General features: G+C 42.2%; 1 protein-coding gene across 5 annotated transcripts in view; it reads left to right on the forward strand.

The window, feature by feature from the left end:
- The window catches only part of CBFA2T2 (CBFA2/RUNX1 partner transcriptional co-repressor 2), a 78,186-nt gene extending 57,622 nt beyond the window's left edge, over positions 1–20,564 (forward strand). For 4 of the 5 annotated variants that reach the window (XM_073606343.1, XM_073606346.1, XM_073606345.1 and 1 more), the window contains 9 exons: positions 303–544; positions 1,707–1,796; positions 1,881–2,062; positions 3,814–4,073; positions 5,226–5,323; positions 8,682–8,874; positions 9,143–9,211; positions 12,347–12,537; positions 19,719–20,564. In XM_073606343.1, coding sequence (XP_073462444.1) covers positions 303–544; positions 1,707–1,796; positions 1,881–2,062; positions 3,814–4,073; positions 5,226–5,323; positions 8,682–8,874; positions 9,143–9,211; positions 12,347–12,537; positions 19,719–19,994 — 1,601 coding nt within the window. In that variant the 3' untranslated portion in view covers positions 19,995–20,564. The remainder of the gene's footprint in view (positions 1–302; positions 545–1,706; positions 1,797–1,880; positions 2,063–3,813; positions 4,074–5,225; positions 5,324–8,681; positions 8,875–9,142; positions 9,212–12,346; positions 12,538–19,718) is intronic. The other variant, XM_073606344.1, reaches the window with a different exon arrangement.
- The last annotated feature ends 1,074 nt before the right edge of the window (positions 20,565–21,638 follow it).

Below are 21,638 nucleotides of genomic sequence, written 5' to 3' on the forward strand. Positions count from 1 at the left end.
CTTTGTAGCTGGTAAAGCAGTTCTAGTACATGAGCCCTCTTAACTCGGCTCCAACGTTGCTGCATCCTCTGCAACCTCTATAGTTCCAACTCTAGTTAGAAATCCTGGAAATGAGTGCTATTTCTTAATGGACATCTGAATCAGAATTTGAACTACACTGGATGCAACTGCCACAGTCCAATGCTAATTTATTCTTACTTGTGATATCTTCAATCCATCTTTTTGTCAGCTTTTTCTGCCCTGCTAATTTGATGAATACTCTGCGCACAAAACTAATCAGTATCTCTCTCATTATTCCTCAGTTTCGAATGGCATGAATCATTCTCCTTCTTTACTGAACGGAGCTCCGTCCCCTCCGCAGCGTTCCAGCAATGGCCCTTCTTCCTCGTCTTCATCTTCTCTGGCCAATCAGCAGCTGCCGGCCACCTGTGGGGTGAGACAGCTCAGCAAACTCAAGAGGTTCCTCACCACTCTGCAGCAGTTTGGCAATGATATCTCCCCTGAGATTGGAGAGAAGGTCCGGACCCTTGTCCTTGCTCTGGTGGTAAGTGTGCTTGAAAGCAAGGCATGAAATCTCAGAGGCATGGTTGGGGAAATACAGAATACATAGTGCAAAATACCATGGGAAGTTATTTTATAGAGGCTGTGAGGGCAGCATCACTACCGTTAGCACAAATAGCTATCCCTACCCTCAGGCCAGGGTGCTAGGTGTAATTCTGGACTCTGACCCCTTCTTTCAACCCACATAAAAACACTGTCAAAATCTTGTTACCTTTGCCTCCTTAACATTTCCATCCAAAGCATGCCCCTTCATAACAATCTTATTTTGGCTTGACTAGTCCAACTCTCTCCTCCTACCTCTACACATGATATCCCCCTTCAGTCTATCATGAATGCTGCTGCAAGACTCAACCAACTTACCAACTGCACAGTGTCCCCCACTCATCTCTGCCAATTCCTCTACTGCCTACATATTGTGCAACAAATTCAACAACAAAATTCAACAAAATACAAAGCCATCAACGACTTTGCCCCAATGTACATCACCGACTGTCTCAAAATATCAACCAAACCATACTACTCACTTCTCCCAAGACTGAAGCTCTCTTTTCACTGGTTCCCTCAGTCACCTCCAGGACTTCTCTAGAGCCTCCTTTTAGGATTTTACCTATCCTATCCTCTAGAACTCTCTAACCCAATCTGTCTGGCTATCTCCTATTTTATCTGCCTTTAAGAGATTCCTGAAAACTCATCTCTTCAACTGAACTTTTACATTCTTCATCGACTCATCTTCAATTTTTGTCACCTGCCCTTCTCTTTTAGATTGTAAGCTCCCATGAGCAGGGCCTTCTAATCCTCTTGTCTTAAGTTGTATTGTAACTGTACTGTCTTTCCTTAGAATATAAAGTACTGTGCAAACTGTTGACACTATCTGTTGGATTGTGTTGTAAAGAGTAAGGAATAGCTAGGAGCTGTTGTCCCCTCTTCTTTGTCAATAAAAACTTCTAATTTTTGGATTTTCCCTCATCTCCTGTCCTGGTGATATTGGTCACCACCCTTTCCAACTCTATCCATACCTTGAACTTTTGACTGGAATTTTAAAATAGAAAAAAGATAAGCCCAGTGTAATTTTAACAAACACCCCCTCGGCCTCTCCTGTTAAAAATTCTCTTGACTGATAATTATTTCTTCTTTCCATAACCCAGAACTCAACTATAACCATAGAAGAATTTCATTGCAAGCTCCAGGAAGCCACCAATTTTCCTCTCCGACCCTTTGTCATCCCATTCCTCAAGGTGGGTGTTTCAACCACATCCTGAGCTGGTTGCTTTGTGGTAACTCTTGGGTTTAATTAATGCCATTTTTGGTTTTATCTCTAGGCCAACTTGCCGCTCCTCCAGAGGGAATTACTGCACTGTGCCCGCGTGGCCAAACAGACTCCATCTCAGTACTTGGCACAACATGAACACCTGCTACTCAACACCAACACATCATCCCCATCTGATTCCTCTGAGCTGCTCATGGAGGTCAATGGCAATGGGAAAAGATACAGCCCGGAAAGGTAAAGCGCAAGAAGATGGCCATTTTCATATACATTAAAAAATAAAAAACTATACATAGAGTTATGAATTTTACAAATTAACATACAGTATACCGATATAAGGTATTTATATCAAGTTCGTTTTACATAGCATCCCTTTAAAGAGGACCTCCAAAAAAGAAATATAGGAAACCTGCAGTTAGATAAATATGGAAGTTTTCATTGCTGAGCATTTTTTGATAATGCTAGTCGCTGGCTATCTTTGTCTTTCATATTTTCTAAGTCAAAGTTCTGGAGGAAACAAAGTCAGAATTTCTTGGCTGCATAGTTGTCAATCCATAGCCAAGAAAGTACTGAAGACATTAGATCAGTGTGACAGCCAACCAACTAGCAGGTTTAGGAGAGGGTAGTAATGACTGTCTCCAAATTTCTCTGTATAGGCTCTCTGTTAGAGCCATTATTAAGTAACTTGCAGCCAGGGGTTCGAGGAGCGACAAGCCCTTATTAGAAATGTACCAGGAGGGACTGGTTGTAAGGCAAGATGCTGTTGCAGATACTTGCTTAGTACTGAAAGTATCTGATTAAAGCCTACCAGGGCTTAAACACATCAACTTTCTCTGTGTGTAAGGCTGTACTCCTGTGGAGTTTTCAATAAAGAAGATTTTTTGAGCAGCTCTCTGGTAATGCCAATCGATCTGTTGAGTATCTTTAGCAGCTCTTCATCTTACAATCTTTTTATTTTCAATATTTTTTTAGTGTAGATTTTAGGCATACAATGTGACAGCATTGTACAATTGCATTGTACAATTGCAGTCCAAATAATTTCCTTGAGAACAGTCATTGAGCTGCCCCCCTCGGAGGCAGAAGCAACTGCAATTTACCATCATTTATGTATTGGGAGTATCCCTACACCTAAGGTATCAATGTATAAAGTTGAAGTAGTCATTAAGCAGATGAAGGATGATGATGAAGATGAGTGTGTAGGGTTCTACAATCTTTTTAACTCCATGCCTGAAACGGCACAGGTTTAAGACAATCCTTATGGAAGGTAACAAGCTAAGGTCTGTGTAAGAGCCAATCACCCATAACAAGCTTTATGTACTAGTGGGTAGCTGCAGTAATATTGATAATGGATTGTACCATAAATCACAAATCGGGCCATATGTGGATGCCAGCAGAGCCCATTGCATCTGCATTTTAAAGACCATGCTTGAGCAATGTTGGAGAGCTGGTGACATCCACATAGAGACATTCACCAAATCCAACCCATGGGTAAGCAAAAAGTGTTTAAAAGTTGACATGTCATGGCTAACATTACACAGCAAGAGCCGATACAGTGTGCCTGCCAGAAATGTTCTTATTGGTAAAATTCTCTTATGTGTGCCTGGAGAACCCCCATTCTGGCAGGAGCACATTGTCATGGTGGTTTCAACATCAACTCCACCTTAAAGTTGTGATTTGCTGCCCACTTTCCCTCTACCTCTGCCTTTCTCAACCAGGGTTTTGCAGAACCCTAGGGTTCCTCCAGATGTTGCTAGGGGCTCCTTGCGAAATGAGCAGCTTCTGCCTCCTAGATAAGTACCCGCTGATACCAATACTCTTTTTAGCTATCTGTAAGAGGGCTTTCTTCCCACTGACTATCATGCTAATGTACTGTGAGCTGTAGATATGGTCATTATTAGCAGGGGTTCCATGAGAACAGAAAGTGGTTTCAAGGGTTCCTCCATGTCAAAATATAAATATCTTACTGAAATGTTCTGTGTTGTTTGCAGAAGAGAAGATAACGTGTTTGAAAGGGAGCCTCTACCTCCTGAACCACCCGTGAAAAGGGTGTGCACTATTAGCCCAGCTCCTCGTCACAGCCCGGCCCTGTCCTTGCCTATCCTGAATTCTTCTAACCAGTATCACCCCACCCCACCTCCTCTACAACACTACTCATTGGATGACATCCCAGGACCACAGATGTACAGAGATCCACTGTGCAAGATGAGTGAACACAGAGAAGTTAGAGAGCGCCATCATCCGGTGGGCGGTAAGTAAAGGCCATGTCAGCTGATCTATACAAAGTAGAGGAACATAAAGTGTATTGTGGCCAAAGCAACCAATCAAGCACCATTTGATATCGTGCTGTAGGAAAACAGACATTCTGGGTGATGCCAACAACACGGTGGGCTCTATGTGAGTCCTGTGTGTCATTCCATCAGTAGAGCAGAGTGAGAAATCTTGACTTATAGCACCCTCTAGAGGCGGAATGAGACAATGTTCTCACCTAGCTTCTTGCCCAAAAATTGGGAAGCATCCCTATATATACAAAATTGAGTAAATATAATTAACATTACAGCACTCCTCCTTTTTAGGTTTTAGTGGAGTAGAGGTTGGACATTTAACAACATTTTTATTGCTCTTCCTTTCAGTCCATTTGACAACTGTCATCCTAATTTGTTATATGGGTGTTACAAGGACAGGAAATCTCCTCAATGGGGTTACAGGCGGAAATAAAAAGTGTCTGAAAGTTTTAATCTTTTTGCTCTGGCCAAATTTAAAAAAAAATGAGCTGAAGCTTCATTTTAAAGAGGAGTTCCACCCAGGAGGTCCATTAAAAAAAAAAAATTAAAAGTAAGCAGCTACAAATACTGCAGCTGATGACTTTTAATTGGACACTTACCTGTCCCTGGGTCCAGCGATGCGGGGGATCGAAGCCCCGCCCGTCCCCCCCTCCGCTCCTCAGCGCCGGCATTTCAACTGTGGGCGCCGGGCTGTGGCTTCACAGCCTGGCACCCGCTGCGCATGTGCGAGCGGCGCCGCGTGCCGTGATTGGCCGCTCAATCACCTGGGACCTGTAATGGGTCCCAGATGATTGACAGGAGGGAGGGAGCAGAGCGGAGCCCTTCCTGTGCCGAGGGGGAAGTGATATCACCAGCCCAGGCAAAGGAAGAGGCAGACTACGAGGGACCACCTAGCAACAGGCATTTAGAGGTAAGTAAAGAAAAAAAAAAATATCCAAATGTTTTTTTATTTTTTTTTTTAGAATTTTTCAGGTATTTTTGTTTTTTTTGGGTGGAACCCCACTTTAAGGAGTTAAAAGGAAAGGATTAGGAAGCATATTGCATTTTCTGGTATGTTGTTGGGTTTGGTGTGATTGGCACAGATTAATTATAATATAGCGCTATATGTTTGGCTTCAGGGATTAACGGCAATGTGACCAATGGCTACCAAGAAGAGTTGGTGGATCACAGGCTAACTGAGAGAGAATGGGCAGATGAGTGGAAGCATCTAGACCACGTAAGACTGTCTTTTCATTATCAGATGACACTTGTGTTGATGTTTGTATAAAACATTCACTGCGTAAAAGTGACAAATATCAGGCACATTGAGAACAAAAATTTACATATTTTCTCTAATACATATAGTTCATACATCATCAGCTCTATCTAGTGGCTGTAATGTGTTTGTTTCCCGATTTGAAGTACTTCTGGAAAAAAAAAAATATTGGATTATTGCACCTACATTACCTTAGTCCAGCTGGTTGCTTTTGCATTACCAGAGACTTGCACCATACATCCAAATTTATTGTTAATTGTCTCACAGAGCTATGTGCATTGAGGACCTTTTTTGGTGTTTACATTTCCAGGGCTCTTTGGTACATGTTCTAGCAGCACCAGTCCATATGGACTTTTTTCACAGATTTATGGTCATGGATTATTCTTTTTTTATCATTGTTGAGCTCAGTTTAGGATAATATTGGGCAATTGGACAAAACCTTTATCTTGCTTTTCCATACACTTGTCTGGCGCCATCCAGTGGTTTGTTTTATTCTGGAAAAAAAACATACATACCGGTAGCTTTGGCTAGAGTGTCTGGGATGCACTTTTATTATCCTTAAAGCTGACAAGTATAGTACAATATCCTGTAGATTTACCAATGACTATATAGTGCAGTGGCCTGCTTGGAATTTTAAGGTAGACCCTAAAGCTATATAGCTAGGTAAATCTGAAGCTGACCATACACATTTGAGGACTTACAGTGGGTATTGAAAAGAATCACCCCCCTTTAAAATAATTACATTTTGTTGCTTTGCAGCTTGAAATAAAGACAGACACAGTTTTTGTTTTATCCAGCTGTATTTACTCATTGCAACTTATAACATCCAAGTGAAAGATATAACACCAACATGTTAAAAAAAAATCAAAAACAGAATCACTGAGTTGGAAAAAGGATCACCCCCTTGTGTCAGTATTTTGTTGAACCACCTTTTGCTTTAATTACAGCCTTTAGTCTGTTGGGATTTGTCTCTACTAACTTTGTACATCTAGACTTTGCAATATTTGCCCACTCATCTTTGCAGAACTGCTCAAGTTCAGTTGAATTTGATGGTGACCATTTGTGGACTGCAGTCTATAAATCATTCCACAGATTTTCAATGGGGTTTAAGTCTGGGCTCTGACTAGGCCATAAAAGGGAATTCGCCTTTTTTCTCCTTCAACCACTGTATGGTAATTTTTGCTGTGTGCTTTGGGTCATTGTCATGTTGGAAGGCAAACCTTCTGCCTATTTATAACTTTCTGGCAGAGGGCAGCAGATTTTTACAAGCCACATTTTGGAGAATTTGTGATATTGTTGTCACATGCACACAATGACCACTCTTTGTCATAAATTCCTGCAACTGCTTCAGAGTTGCTGATGGCCTCTTGGTAGCCTCTCTGACCAGTTTCCTCCTGGCTCTTTCATTCAGTTTGGAGTGACGTCCTGATCCAGGGAGGGTCTGTGTTGTACCAAATACCTTCCATTTCTTAATAATAGACTTCACTGTAGAGTTGTGCCTGTCTACAACAGATCCCGGTGACAGTGCCTTACCACCCATAGTTGATTGTTTGCTTCAGTTGCACTGCCAGGGACTGAAATGTTCCAGGAAAGCTCTTTTCATGCTGAGCTAATCAAAATGACCACAGCTGATCACAGTTGAAAGTAGCTTTGTGTGCCACTGAGAAGGTAATTAGTTACACCTGATTGAGTTTATGGGTCATTTTTAGGAGGGGAGGTCCTTTTTCCAATTCACTAATTCTGTTCTTTAATTTTTTTTTTTAATGACATGTTGGTATTATATCTTTAACTTGGGTGTTATAAGTTGCACTGAGTAAATAAAACAAAAACTGTGTCTGTCTTTTTCAGGCTGCAAAGCAACAAAATGTAATTATTAAAAAAAAGGGGGGGGGGATTCTTTTCTATACCCACTGTATCTTACCTATTTATTCAGTTTGCACCCATCTAGGAAAGTACTTGTACAACATAGTTGATGTAAGATCTAAAGGAACTTGTATAATCAGACTGTAACAGGTATACTCCTCTTAAAGGATACTGTACAAAGTTTGGCAGGTTAAAGCCTCGTTCACATGGGTGTCCAGGGGGTGGTAAAAAAAACAGGTGATTGAGCTGCAATTTTACCACCCCATGATCCCCCACAAAAAGAAGAACATGCAGCTACTCTGGGCTGTACACACAAAAATGATGCTTCCTGTTATATTTGGCAGGCAGTACTGTTACCAAATGCATTTAATTTAAAATGGTTGTAAACCTTAGAAATGAAATATGAACAAAGCATATCCCTCTATGGTGTGTACTTTTCTCTACCCAGAGCACTAAGTATCATTTTTGTATGCTGCTTCATTCATCTGCTAACAGTGTTAGTCATTTCTGACAAGTTTTCCTGACACCAAGAAAAAGAAGGTGACAGGGGAGGGAGCTCCAGCTGATTGACAGCTTCAGCTCTGTTCCTGTGAGCTGTGTGAGGAGAGGGAGGGGGGGGGGAGTTCCTTCCCCCCAATCAGCTCTCAGAGTTCTCCTCACTAATGTAACTTAATGTAACAGCTCTTCACCCCCTGCTTTTTTCCAGAGCTGAGACATTATGTGTAAATTGTGCATGTTGAATGGATGTAGGGGAAATATGGCTGTAGTTACACAGGCACAACTTATGGAGGAGGATTTGTTTCATATCTGTGCATAGGTGTGCACAGCCTATTGCATTAGGGTGTGCACTCCAAAGCTCAAACACATATGCGTGTGCGTGCATGTGAATATATACTGATGGTGTCAGTAGGGCAGTGGATGTGGTCAGTAGTTTTTATTTTTATATCTTATTATTTTTTTACAATTTCATCTTTTTTATTGATTATTTTTTTACATTTTTGTTAGGAGCCACCCCCCCCTCCCAAAAAAGAGGGGGCTTTGGTGAGATATCAGGTGTCTAAACAGGGGGAATCTGCACCACAAAGGGTGATTAGGGTGTGCCCAGGCACACCTGGCACACCCTGTGCGCACATCTATGTATCTGTGTATCACCTGAGGCCAGTCACTTCACTGGGTATAGGTAAGGGTTTACAACCACTTTAAGTGAATGGGACCTTCTTGGAGCTTTGGTAATGCTCGCAGAGTGGTGTTGTGGCTTTTCATGGTTAAATCAGGTGGCGAGAAGGCAACAGATCGCCTCCCAGACACCTGCCAACCACCCTCTGAAAAGCAATCCACTGCAGATCACTTTTCAAAGTGTGTGAGCAAGCCCTGAAAATCCAAATTTTCTATTTTATTGTCGGCTAGTTCCTTTTCGTTCGTAAACCACATCATCTTACATTATTCTTTTCCACAGGCCTTGAACTGTATAATGGAAATGGTGGAAAAGACAAGGCGTTCTATGGCCGTGTTACGTAGGTGTCAAGAAGTGGACAGAGAGGAGCTGAATTACTGGAAAAGACGGTACAATGAATCCTCAGAACTCCGGAAAGGAAGCGAGCACTCAAGCAGGCAACACAGTCCAACCAGTACTGAATCTGGTACCAATGGTGAGAACGCCTCTGGTTACATCACTAGTTGGTTTCCCCCGAGACATGAAACTTATTTCAAGGGTTCATCTGTATTAAAGAGATTGAGAATGGCTGCTTTAGAGATTTTATTTGCTATATTCTGAATAGGCTTTTGAGCCACTGACCCCACTTAGTATCAACAGACCCCAAATTTTTATGATGCCTTGATCTGTGAAGTATGTTTTTTTATATCATTATTATGTGTTGGGATTTTTAAGTTTACTTAGATTTTATTTTCTACTTTCAGATCTTCAGAGGGACTTTAGTAGCAGAACAGGAGGAAGCTATGTTACTGATGAGATCTGGAGGAAAGCAGGTACATGTTCTCAGCTGTGATCATTTAGGGGGAGAGTGACGGGTGGGTTGGGTTGTTCACATTGGGTGTGTATGTTTTGGTGTAAGTGAACACTCAACTGAAGATTCAGTTACAATATATATGTATATATACACACACACACTTATAAATAAATGTAAACAAACATTTTAGGGTGTTTTAAAGTATGGACGGTGACAGTGGATAGTGTCAATCTGTAGAGCAGTGGACAGTGTCAGTAGAGCAGAGGTTGGTGTCAGTAGGGCAGTGGATAGTGTTAGTCAGTAGAGCAGTAGACGGTGTCAGTAGGGCAGAGGTTGGTGTCAGTAGGACAGTGGATAGTGTTAGTCAGTAGAGCAGTGGACGGTGTCAGTAGGGCAGAGGTTGGTGTCAGTAGGACAGTGGATAGTGTTAGTCAGTAGAGCAGTAGATGGTGTCAGTAGGGCAGAGGTTGGTGTCAGTAGGACAGTGGATAGTGTTAGTCTGTAGAGCAGTGGACGGTGTCAGTAGGGCAGAGGTTGGTGTCAGTAGGACAGTGGATAGTGTTAGTCTGTAGAGCAGTGGACGGTGTCAGTAGGGCAGAGGTTGGTGTCAGTAGGACAGTGGATAGTGTTAGTCAGTAGAGCAGTGGACGGTGTCAGTAGAGCAGTAGACCGTGTCAGTAGGGCAGAGGTTGGTGTCAGTAGGACAGTGGATAGTGTTAGTCTGTAGAGCAGTGGACGGTGTCAGTAGGGCAGAGGTTGGTGTCAGTAGGACAGTGGATAGTTTCAGTCTGTAGAGCAGTGGACGGTGGCAGTAGAGCAGTGGACAGTGGCAGTAGGGTAGAGGTTGGTGTCAGTAGGACAGTGGATAGTGTTAGTCAGTAGAGCAGTGGACGGTGTCAGTAGGGCAAAGGTTGGTATCAGTAGGACAGTGGATAGTGTCAGTCTGTAGAGCAGTGGACGGTGTCAGTAGAGCAGTAGATGGTGTCAGTAGGGCAGAGGTTGGTGTCAGTAGGACAGTGGATAGTGTTAGTCTGTAGAGAAGTGGACAGTGTCAGTAGGACAGTGGATAGTGTCAGGCAGTAGAACAGTGGATGGTGGCAGTAGAGCAGTGGACGGTTTCAGTAGGGCAGAGGTTGGTGTCAGTAGGACAGTGGATAGTGTCAGTCTGTAGAGCAGTGGACAGTGTCAGCAGAGCAGAGGTTGGTGTCTGTAGGACAGTGGATGGTGTCAGTCTGTAGGACAGTGGATGGTGTCAGTCTGTAGGACAGTGGATGGTGTCAGTCTGTAGGACAGTGGATGGTGTCAGTAGGACAGTGGTAGATGGCAGTTTTTTATTTTTATTATTTTATTTTCTATTATTTTGTACAATGTTTTTATTTGTATCATTTTGTACAATATTATTTCTCATAATTTTTTTACAATTTTTTTTTAGGCGCCCAGTTGTGGAACTTTGGTGAAATATCAGGGGTCTAAATAGACCCCTGATGTCTCACTTTTAAGAAAGGGACTGAGGACAGGGATTCCCCAGTTTTTTTCTTCGCAGCCTCAGCTGCACTAGACAGTAAGGCTGAGTTTCCTGGCATCCAAGTTGCATGACAGGTGAGTGTGACTGGCTCTCAATGGAGCCAGTTCACACATCTCTAGGGCGGCCACTGAATGCACAGCAGCAGGGTCCTGTGCGTCTTTGGCTCCATGTCAGGTCCGAATTCAGACAAACATTCGGACCTGAAACGGTGCACTGGATCCCTGCTGTGCCTCGCGCTGCACATAGTGTGAACCCAGCCTGTATGAATGGGAAGTGCTCTGTGCTGAGCAGCTTTCTGTTCATTCACAAACTGAAGCAACGTAAACACGGTTTACTATGCTTCCATTATGAATGAACACAGCAAGTGATCAGTACCGATCATTTACTGTGTTCATTCAGAAAAGGAAGGCGCTAGTAAATTACATTATTACCAGTCCCTTCCCCCGCTCTTTATCCTGAAACATCCCCTTGTGTACCTGCAGCAGCAGTCAGCAGGAGAGGAGGGAAGCTGGCAGTGCTGCGGGGTGGAACAAGGGGGGGTGGGGAGCTGGGCAGCAGGGGGAATCGCTGCCATGTGGGGTGATGGGGATGTGTACGCTAGGGAGATAGGGATGGTTATTGTCCAGAGCCCCCACTTTAGGCAGCAGTTAAGGGCTGCTTCTGTGTGTAAGCAGAGGTCTCTCTGCAGCGTTCTGACCCTCCCTCCACTGAATCCCAGCTCGGTAATCCAAAAGCTCACACTCCTTGCTGATATGGACTCCTAGCTGTGACTCAAATGGGGCATGTTAGGCCACTATAGAAAGGCGTAACAAGTAGTGACAAAAATTCTGGAATTGGCTGAGGGCTACATGGAAGGAGTAACAGTAATTCTGGAATTGGTTGAGGGCTACGTGGAGGTAGTAACAGAAATTCTGGAATTGGTTGAGGGCCACATGGAAGGAGTAACAGATATTCTGGAATTGTTTGTAGACCACATGGAAGGAGTAACAGAAATTCTGGAATTGGTTGAGGACCACATGGAAGTAGTAACAGTATATCTGAAAATTGGTTGAGGGCCACATGGAAGTAGTAACAGTATATCTAAAAATTGGTTGAGGGCCACATGGAAGTAGTAACAGAAATTCTGGAATTGGTTGCGGGCCATGTTGAGGTAGTAACAGAAATTCTGGAATTGGTTGAGGGCCACATGGAATAAGTAACTGATATTCTGGAATTGTTTGTGGACCACATGGAAGGCGTAACAGTAATTCTGGAATTGGTTGTGTGCCCCATGGAAGTAGTAACAGTATATCTGAAAATTGGTTGAGGGCCACATGGAAGTAATAGAAATTCTGCAATTGGTTGTGGGCCTCTATTTGGACATGACCAATCTACCCCATCCCCATACTTTTTTAAGTAAGCCCCAGCCTTTTGGCATTCTGAGAATTTGGACATTCCCTTGAAAGTAAGAACATATGCAATGTGTAGCTCCTGCCAATCCATGTGTAATTTGCTTTTGTACCAATTAAATAAAATGTTGAAAGCTTACAAAGGGAGAATACCGTAGTAAGATGTTTTGACATATCCATCATCCATCATAGCTTTATTGTAATTTGCAATGTTCTGTAACTCCCTGCTCATCTTTTCCAGAAGAGGCCGTAAATGAGGTGAAGAGGCAAGCCATGTCCGAAGTACAGAAGGCCGTATCCGAGGCCGAACAGAAAGCATTTGAGATGATTGCATCCGAGAGGGCCAGGATGGAACAGACTATTGCAGATACAAAGAGGAGAGCAACTGAGGATGCATTCCTTGTAGTGAATGAGCAGGAGGAATCAACTGAGGTATGAGCCAAACAGCCCTATTCTACACTTTTATCACATTGACATGTTTGTGAGCCATTAACTTGCTGTAATGTGTTTGTTAGCATCATAGTATTGGTATACAGTTCTTCCAGAGATCTTAAAGTATATCTAAAGCAATTTTTTTGTAATATTTAGTTTTTGGATAAGATTAGGCAATGGTTAAAACCCTGTGTGTCCTGTTCAGGGAAATATTTCCTTACTTACTGTCTTGGAGATACAAAAGGGAAAGAGTGATAATACTCCAGATTCCCAGCACATTATGGGTTTTCTAGATAGAGAGCCCAGAAAAAGCTGTTTACCTTCAGGCTCTCTCACATGTTTAATACATTACATCGAGCTGCCTGAAGGGTTCGAAAGGGAGAGGTGAGGAGGTGAGACAGCTTCAGCTAATGTGCTGTGTAAACACTGGGCCTTTTTTTTTTTTTTTTTTTTTTTTTTTAAATAGACGAGCCAAGAAAAGCCTGGAAAACATGTAAAAATGATTTCAAAGCTTCACACAATGGCTGGGTATGAGAATATAGCATTTTAACATGCAATATGAATTTCATGTTCATTAACCTGATTGAAAAAAAAGAAAAATGTTTTTATCTTATATTTTAGGCTTTACTATAATAATTATAAAAAAAGGCGAAAAACTCACTTTTATAGCACACTGTCTTTTACCTATTCAAGGCATAGCGACAAGTTTGTTTTTTTCCCCTATCCCCAGCAGCAAATACTTACATTTTCTTCATATGAGGAGTCCATAGCCTTTCAATCCTGGTGGCTGAATAGAAAAGTAGAGCGTAGGTATGAATGTGCTGCTGGGGAGACCTGCATTAAAGCGGAACTTTACCCTTAACAACTTGATAAGAAATAACATTCTTTATCAAGGAACATGCATTCCACGTTAATAATTATGCTACCAAAATTAGTGTTTGCTGTAAATTGCCTCCAGCAGTGCTCCTGTTTCTTCTTGCCGGGGAATGCCATTTTGCTGAAGCCCCTGAACAGCAGTAAATCATAAAGCGGAACTAAACCCATTCATTTAACAGTTTTAAAAAACAATTCCATTCCTGGAATGCTAGGTTTGCTAACTGTCACATTTGCATTTGTCCTCAACCAAATTGTCAAACCATCAAATGGCTGGAGTTATAAGTGATCACATGTGCAGCACCATGGCAGTTGCAGATCAAACAGAAGCTGCTTCCTTGGCTGTAAAAGATAAGAGGGTTAAATTTGGCGTTAAAGCTGACAGCAGGTCGGCCTCTACAAACTCAGCAGTGCCTAAAAATAGAGAGCAACTGAGCATGTACAAAGCAGGGTGAAAGGGTGTATTACTGGATTTTACACATTATAGGCACCTATTTTTAATGTTTTACATAGCTATACCTGCAAAAGGGGCCTGCCTGAAGTGATCTGGCAGGACTTTTTTTTTTTTAAGGTTCCACTCTAAAGAGGACTTGTTGCTTTTCCCTGCATTGGGTACTTTAAAGAAAATCTGTGCTAAGGGAACATGTATGTTGCATGCCATTGTTGTCCTCACTCTCTACAGGTTTTCCTTAAAGCCCAACTTCAGGAATTGTGAAAATTCCCCAGGGTTAAATGCTAATTTAGACTAGGGAAGAGTATAAACACTTACCTGACCGTCCGCCCCCCCATACTCTGGCAGTAGACTGTCCCTTGGCATCATTACATCATCATTACGTCCAATGCAGGGCAATAGACCCTACACAGGTATTGATGATGTCAGGACCTTAGACTGCTAGAGCATCAGAGAGAAGACGTTGTGGAGAACAGTCTAGCCCCACAGAGGATTAAGTTAGCAAATCTTCCTTAACAAGTCACCTAGACTTAAATGAGCAATGAACCCTTGAGCATCCACACTGCATAGGATAATGTTTCCCTTCCCTGGAGTTGGGCTTTAAAGAGCAGCTAAACTTTTGATCCAACCCCAGTTGTATAGCCCTCTAAGTTAATCTAAGCTATAACCCTTCCACCCTGGTGCATACTTACAGTGGGAAAATTAATTATTTGATCCCCTGCACATTTTAAAAGTTTGCCCACTTACAAAAAAATAAAGGGTCTATAATTATTATCATATCAGGTGTATTTTAAATGATAAACAATATCAATCAAAAATCCAGAAAAAAACACATAAAACAAATGCAATAAATTAAGTTGCAGTTCAGTGAGTAAAATAAGTATTTGATCCCCAAGCAAAACATGACTTAGTACTTGGTGGAGAAACCCTTGTTGGCAAGCACAACAGGTAAGATGTTTCTTTTAGTTGGTTACCAGGTTTGCACACATCTCAGGAGGGATTTTGGTCCGCTATTCTTTACAGATCTTCTCTAAATCCTTAAGGTTTCTTGGTTGTCTCTTGGCAACTCGAAGCTTCAGCTCCTTCCATAAATGTTCTATAGGATTTAGGTCTGGTGACTGACTAGACCACTCCATGACCTTAATGTGCTTCTTCTTGAGCCACTCCTTTGTTGACTTAGCAGCATGTTTTGGGTCATTGTCATGCTGGAAGACCCATCCACGAACCATCTTCAGTGTTCTGACTGAGGGAAGAAGGTTCTCATCCAAGATTTTACAATACATGGCCCCGTCCATTGGCCCTTCAATGCGGCAAAGTCGGCCTATACCTTTAGCAGAGAAACAGACCCAAAACATAATGTTTCCACCTCCGTGCTTGACTGTGTTCTTAGGGTCATAATCAGCATTTTTCTTCCTTCAAACACGGCGAGTCGAGTTAATGTCAAATAGCTCAATTTTGGTCTCATCTGTTCACAGCTCTTTCTCCCAATACTTCTCTGAATCATTAAGACGTTCATTGGCATGAGTGTACATGTGCTTTCTTGAGGAGGGGGACTCGCTGTGTTTGGAGGAATAAAAATGCTGACTATGACCCTAAGAACACATCCCTACAGTCAAGCATGGGGGTGGAAACATTATGCTTTGGGGCCCTTTCTCTGCTAAAGGTACAGGCCGACTCAGTGCTGCATTGAGGGGCCAATCGACAGTGCCATGTATTGTAAAATATTGAATGAGAGCCTTCTTCCTTCAGCCAGAACACTGAAGATGGGTCATGGATGGGTCTTTCAGCATGACAATGACCCAAAACATACCCCCAAGGCAACAAAGAAGTGGCTCAAGAAGAAGCACATTAAGGTCATGGAGTGGCCTAGCCAGTCTCTAGACCTTAATCCTATAGAAAATGTATGGAGGGAGCTGAAACTCCCAATTGCCAAGCGACAGCCAAGAAACCATAAGGATTTAGAGAAGATCTGTAAAGAATGTGCGTAAATCTAGTCACTAACTACAAGAAACGTCTTTCCTCTGTGCTTGCCAACAAGAGTTTCTCCACCAAGTACTAAGTCATGTTTTGCTTGGGGATCAAATACTTATTTTACTCACTGAACTGCAACTCAATTTATTACATTCAACATTTGTATCATGAATTTTTGGTTAATATTCAGTCTCTATCATTTAAAATGCACATATGATAGAAAATATATGGAGGGAGCTGAAACTTCAAATTGCCAAACGACAGCCAAGAACCCTTAATGATTTAGAGAAGATCTGTAGAGAAGAGTGGACCAAAATCCCTCCTGAGATGTGTGAAAACCTGGTAACCAAATACAAGAAACATCTTACCTCTGTGCTTGCCAAAAAGGGTTTCTCCACCAAGTGCTAGTTCATGTTTTGCTTGGGGATCAAATACTTATTTTACTCACTGAACTGCAACTCAATTTATTATAGTCAACATTTGTATCATGGATTTTTGGTTAATATTCTGTCTCTATCATTTAAAATGCACATATGATAAAAGTTATAGACCGTTCATTTTTTTGTAAGTGGGCAAACTATGCAGGGGATCAAATAATTATTTTTCCCACTGTACTTCTCAGTGGCAGGGGTAGTGGCAGCCAACCATAGTGTTTATATTCCCCATGCCAAAATCTCCTCTGGCTTTGCCTGGTCAGTAACTTTGAAAAGACACAAATGGAGCTAATAAAATTAAAAAAGATGGAGCGCTAGAAACGTAGCTAGTGCGATATGGAAATAGTTCCAAGTTCCAGGTGTGCCAGTAGGCAAAGTTCATTCACTGTTGAAAAAACGGTGATCAAGTGTCGCGCAAAAGAAAACTTGATAAACCACCACTGCACTCTAGTGCACTGCAAGCCAAACAATAACTGTAGCTGCCAACTTAAAAAAGATAACATGAGATAGTATTTTAAATAAATAAAATAGTGGCGCTATAAATGGCATGAATCATTTAGATTATAGTGAATCACATAAACTGTAGTGATAGCTGGTGATACAAAGTACAACAATAATATTTAGTGCTATTGCTATACCAAAAAGATATCCGTGATATTCCTAGTACCTCTACCTTTCCTTTGGTGACCAAAAGAATATAACAAATAATAAATCTAAAATGAATATCAATATGCAATTCGTGCAATATTAAAAGTAAACTGATGAAACAAAGTCCATACAGGATGATGTGCATCAAAAAGGTGAATCTAAGACAACAATCTTCCTGTGCCGTAAAAATTTTCCTCCACCACACCGGTTGTGATTGTGATCCACTCTTATGGAGCCGCACTCACCAGAAAATATTGCCTTGCACTCTCATGCTCGGCGTGTAGGCAATATTGAAGCCCGCCAGGGGGCTGCTCAGGATAAATGGAGTTGCGTCCACAGCAGATGGGGCTCTTTAATTAGCAGCAATCATCAGGAAAAGGTATGTCACCATGAAAAGAAATAATGCCTCCAATAGTGTGATAACGTTTAAGAGCATTTATTGAAATACACAAACAAGGTCTTCTACTATTGTACTCACATTCTAAAAGAGTAAAAACGGCATAAAAAGTGAACCCCTTGTGACTGCTAATGGCAATGTACTATGGTCACGGCGGACCCGGGATGCAGCATTCGAATCTCACCCCTCCCCTCGTTGGGTCCTCAGCACTTCGAAGTAGTCACAGCCGACCAGTGCAGAGCGCGATGCGTCACACGTTACGAACAGATGCTGGATTGCCATACAGCCACGCCTCTGACATGTTTCGTCACATTGAAGAAGTCGATGTGACGAAATATGTTGGTGGCGTGGCTGTACGGCAACCCAGCATCTGTTCGTAACGTGTGACGTATCGCGCTCTGCACTGGTCGGCTGTGACTACTTCGTAGTGCTGAGGACCCAACGAGGGGAGGGGTGAGATTCGAATGCTGCATCCCGGGTCCGCCGTGACCATAGTACATTGCCATTATCAGTCACAAGGAGTTCACTTTTTATGCCGTTTTTACTCTTTTATGCCCCGTACACGCGGTCGGACATTGATTGGACATTCCGACAACAAAATCCTAGGATTTTTTTCCGACGGATGTTGGCTCAAACTTGTCTTGCATACACACGGTCACACAAAGTTGTCGGAAAATCCGATCATTCTGAACGCGGTGACGTAAAACACGTACGTCAGGACTATAAACGGGGCAATAGCCAATAGCTTACATCTCTTTATTTATTCTGAGCATGTGTGGCACTTTGTGCGTCGGATTTGTGTACACACGATCGGAAATTCCGACAACGGATTTTGGTGTCGGAAAATTTTATAGCCTGCTCTCAAACTTTGTGTGTCGGAAAATCCGATGGAAAATGTGTGATGGAGCCTACACATGGTCGGAATTTCCAACAACAAGGTCTATCACACATTTTCCGTCGGAAAATCCGACCGTGTGTACGGGGAATTAGAATGAGTACAATAGTAGAAGACCTTGTTTGTGTATTTCAATAAATGCTCTTAAACGTTATCACACTATTGGAGGCATTTTTTCTTTTCAACTCCACTTATCCTGAGCAGCCCCCTGGGGGGCTTCAATATTGCCTACACACCGAGCATGAGAGTGCAAGGCAATATTTTCTGGTGAGTGCGGCTCCATGAGCGTGGATCTCAATCTCAACCAGTGTGGTGGAGGAAAATTTTACGGCACAGTAAGATTGTTGTCTTAGATTCACCTTTTTGATGCACATCATCCTGTATAGACTTTGTTTCATTAGTTTACTTTTAATATTGCACGAATTGCATATTGATATTCATTTTAGATTTATTATTTGTTATATTCTTTTGGTCACCAAAGGAAAGGTAGAGGTACTAGGAATATCACGGATATCTTTTTGGTATAGCAATAGCACTAAATATTATTGTTGTACTTTGTATCACCAGCTATCACTACAGTTTATGTGATTCACTATAATCTAAATGATTCATGTCATTTATAGCGCCACTATTTTATTTATTTAAAATACTATCCAAAGTTCATTCACTGCAGAGACCAGACCAGCATTTAAGGGTTCTGGTCTGTATCAGTGTGGACAGCCAGCTGTAGACAGCAGAAGTGACTCTGTGGGTATGGGTGAGAGAGAGGAGCAGCGCCACTCTGAGTGCAGCATGTAAGTTAAGATTCAATGTTTAATAAAAGTAAGATCAACTCACCATTTGGTGAGATATAATGTGCATGGCATAAGTAGCTTGGGCTCCTGTAGTCCAGCTGGGCAGCGATGGTGGTCAGCAGTTCCCGGCAGCTCCAGTGGTTCGGAGCCACAGGGAACTGCTGACCACCACCACTGGCCAGCTGGACTACAGGAGCCCAAGCTACTTATGCCATGCACATTATATCTCACCAAAATGTGAGTTGATCTTACTTTTATTAAACATTGAATTGTTACTGACATACTGCACTCCGAGTGGCGCCTCTCTCTCGCTCTCTCTCTCTCTTTCTTTCTCTTTTTCTCTCTTTCTCATGAATGGAGCTATACTCCCACAGAGGAGATGCCAATAGAATGACTCCATTCAACCCTACAGGATATTACTGCTGCAAGCACAGGCAGCATCAGATTAGATTTCTGAATGGAGGATGTAAACACCTCAGAAGGCTGCCGCTGGGGTACTTATATACTGGGGTGGGGTTGTTCCAGGTTGGATCAGCTTAGGGAGCTAGAGAGAGGTTTTTTTTTTCAAAAGTGTAGTTGTACTTTAAACAATATACATGCATGGACTGTTGCACCAAGAAGCATTAGATGGTACATGAAGATGAATGAATGCCTTTGTACCTGTAGCATTCTGCATCTAACTGAATCTCTTACAAGACCTCACTATTTATCTCTGCAGACTTGTTGGAACTGTGGCCGTAAAGCAAGCGAGACTTGCAGCGGATGCAATATCGCTCGATACTGTGGATCATTTTGTCAACACAAAGACTGGGAGAAGCATCATCGGATCTGCGGACAAACCCTTCATGGCCCAGCCAAGGCCCTAACCTCAGTCCGCTCCCTACTGCCGAAACCCGCCGACCCTATATTGCTTAGCCCAGCTGTTGAACGCTCATCCAGCGCCACCTCTCGTTCTTCCACTCCTGCATCTGTGACCGCTGTGGACAGCTTGTGAATACTGAACTTCCATCCCAAATGTCCCATCTACCATTTTTTACCTGCCATTTGTAGATTTGGATGAAAAAAAAAAGGAAAAAACTGGTCACATTACAAAAGTCAAACCTTTCCATTGAACCCATTTAAGCTATCTATAAATTTCAAACACACTTTTATTTTTAAAGGAGACCTAATGGACCAAAATATTTAACTTGTAGGACCCTGTACAGCACCCTGGACTGTGAACACACTAAAGAGGCACAAAGCATAGTGAAAATTGTTGAACGTCGCTAATTTTGTCATTCTCTGGCAGAGAGCAACCAGTAGGATAATTTCTCTGCTTGTGCAGATTGCCCTTTTGTCATCATTGGCCTGATTCTTCCACTGCTTCCAGCTTAGGATATAAAGACTATTGTATATTTAAATTATTTTACTCTAAAAACAGCTATACCAAAATGGCAGTATATAGCATTACGAAAAATTGCATGTTTTTATTTTTTATTTCTGAAAGTCTTCCCTTGTTGTTGTATATGCTTACCTTTGTAGTTAACTTTTTAAATGTGTACTATTAAAAGCAAAGAGACAAAAAGACTTTTAAAACAAGGTATTCTTTCAAATATTGCTGACTATACAGAATCTGAAACATTACATACAGTATAGCTGATCAAAAAGGAAGCTAGTGAGAGCAAGTGAACACCATTTGAAATTTAGTAAAATTTGAAACTTTAAAAAGTTCCTGGTATCACATTCAGTAACCAAAAAAACTCCTTCTTTTTAATAAGAGCTCGATTACCCCACCTTCTAAGCTACACACCTTCCCGATTCTCTCCAGTGACAGTTCCTCTGTAACTGGTTAAGGTGGTCTCATTGGGCAAGGGCTTAAGAGTGGGCAAAGCCTTGATATAGAACCAGGGCTTAAATCTGGACTCTAGCTTTCCCTTCAGTCTTGCACAGTTGTACAGACTCCATTCCTGTACTGAAAATCCTTAGTTTGATTTCACTTCATACTGTGAGCTTCTCACGGTTTGCATTAGAAGGTGCAGCAAGTCAGATAGAGCCTCATTTCCTAGCTAGGGGACATCAAGCATCATCTAGACCAGCCATTCTCAACCAGAGTTGCTCAAGAGGTTGCTAAGGGTTCCTTGAGCTGTGGCTGATTGGCCTCCCATTTTATAGTTGGCCTCCCTGCATAGTTCCAGGGCCAACACCACTTGACGAGTCAGTGGCATGACACTAAATTATCTTTTTAGCTATCTGCAAGGGTGGCATTTGGACCACCACTTTAAGGGGGGCTTTCTTCCCACTAGCCACTAAGGTAAGGGGCATTTTTCCCACTGACCCCCAATAAATTGGCTTTAGAAGAGGTTCCATGAGACCTGAAAATTATTTACAGGGTTCCTCTGGGGTAAAAATGGTTTACCTCTGGGGTAAAAAGGTTGAGAAAGGCTGATCTTGACCTTTCTTCTCTGCCTGGCTGTCCCTGGTCCACCCCTTTCATTCAGTTTCAGGATTTCAGTTCTTTCAATCAAGGAGGGGCAGCATCACATATGGACATTACCTAGGGCAGTGACACAATGGGTCAACATTTTTACGGTTAAAACAGGTGGCGAGGAGGCGACATATCGCCTCCTCACCGTCTGCCAAACGCACTCTGAAGAGTGAT

The sequence above is a fragment of the Aquarana catesbeiana genome, linkage group LG12, assembly GCF_042186555.1.
Source record: "Aquarana catesbeiana isolate 2022-GZ linkage group LG12, ASM4218655v1, whole genome shotgun sequence".
Taxonomy (NCBI): domain Eukaryota; kingdom Metazoa; phylum Chordata; class Amphibia; order Anura; family Ranidae; genus Aquarana; species Aquarana catesbeiana.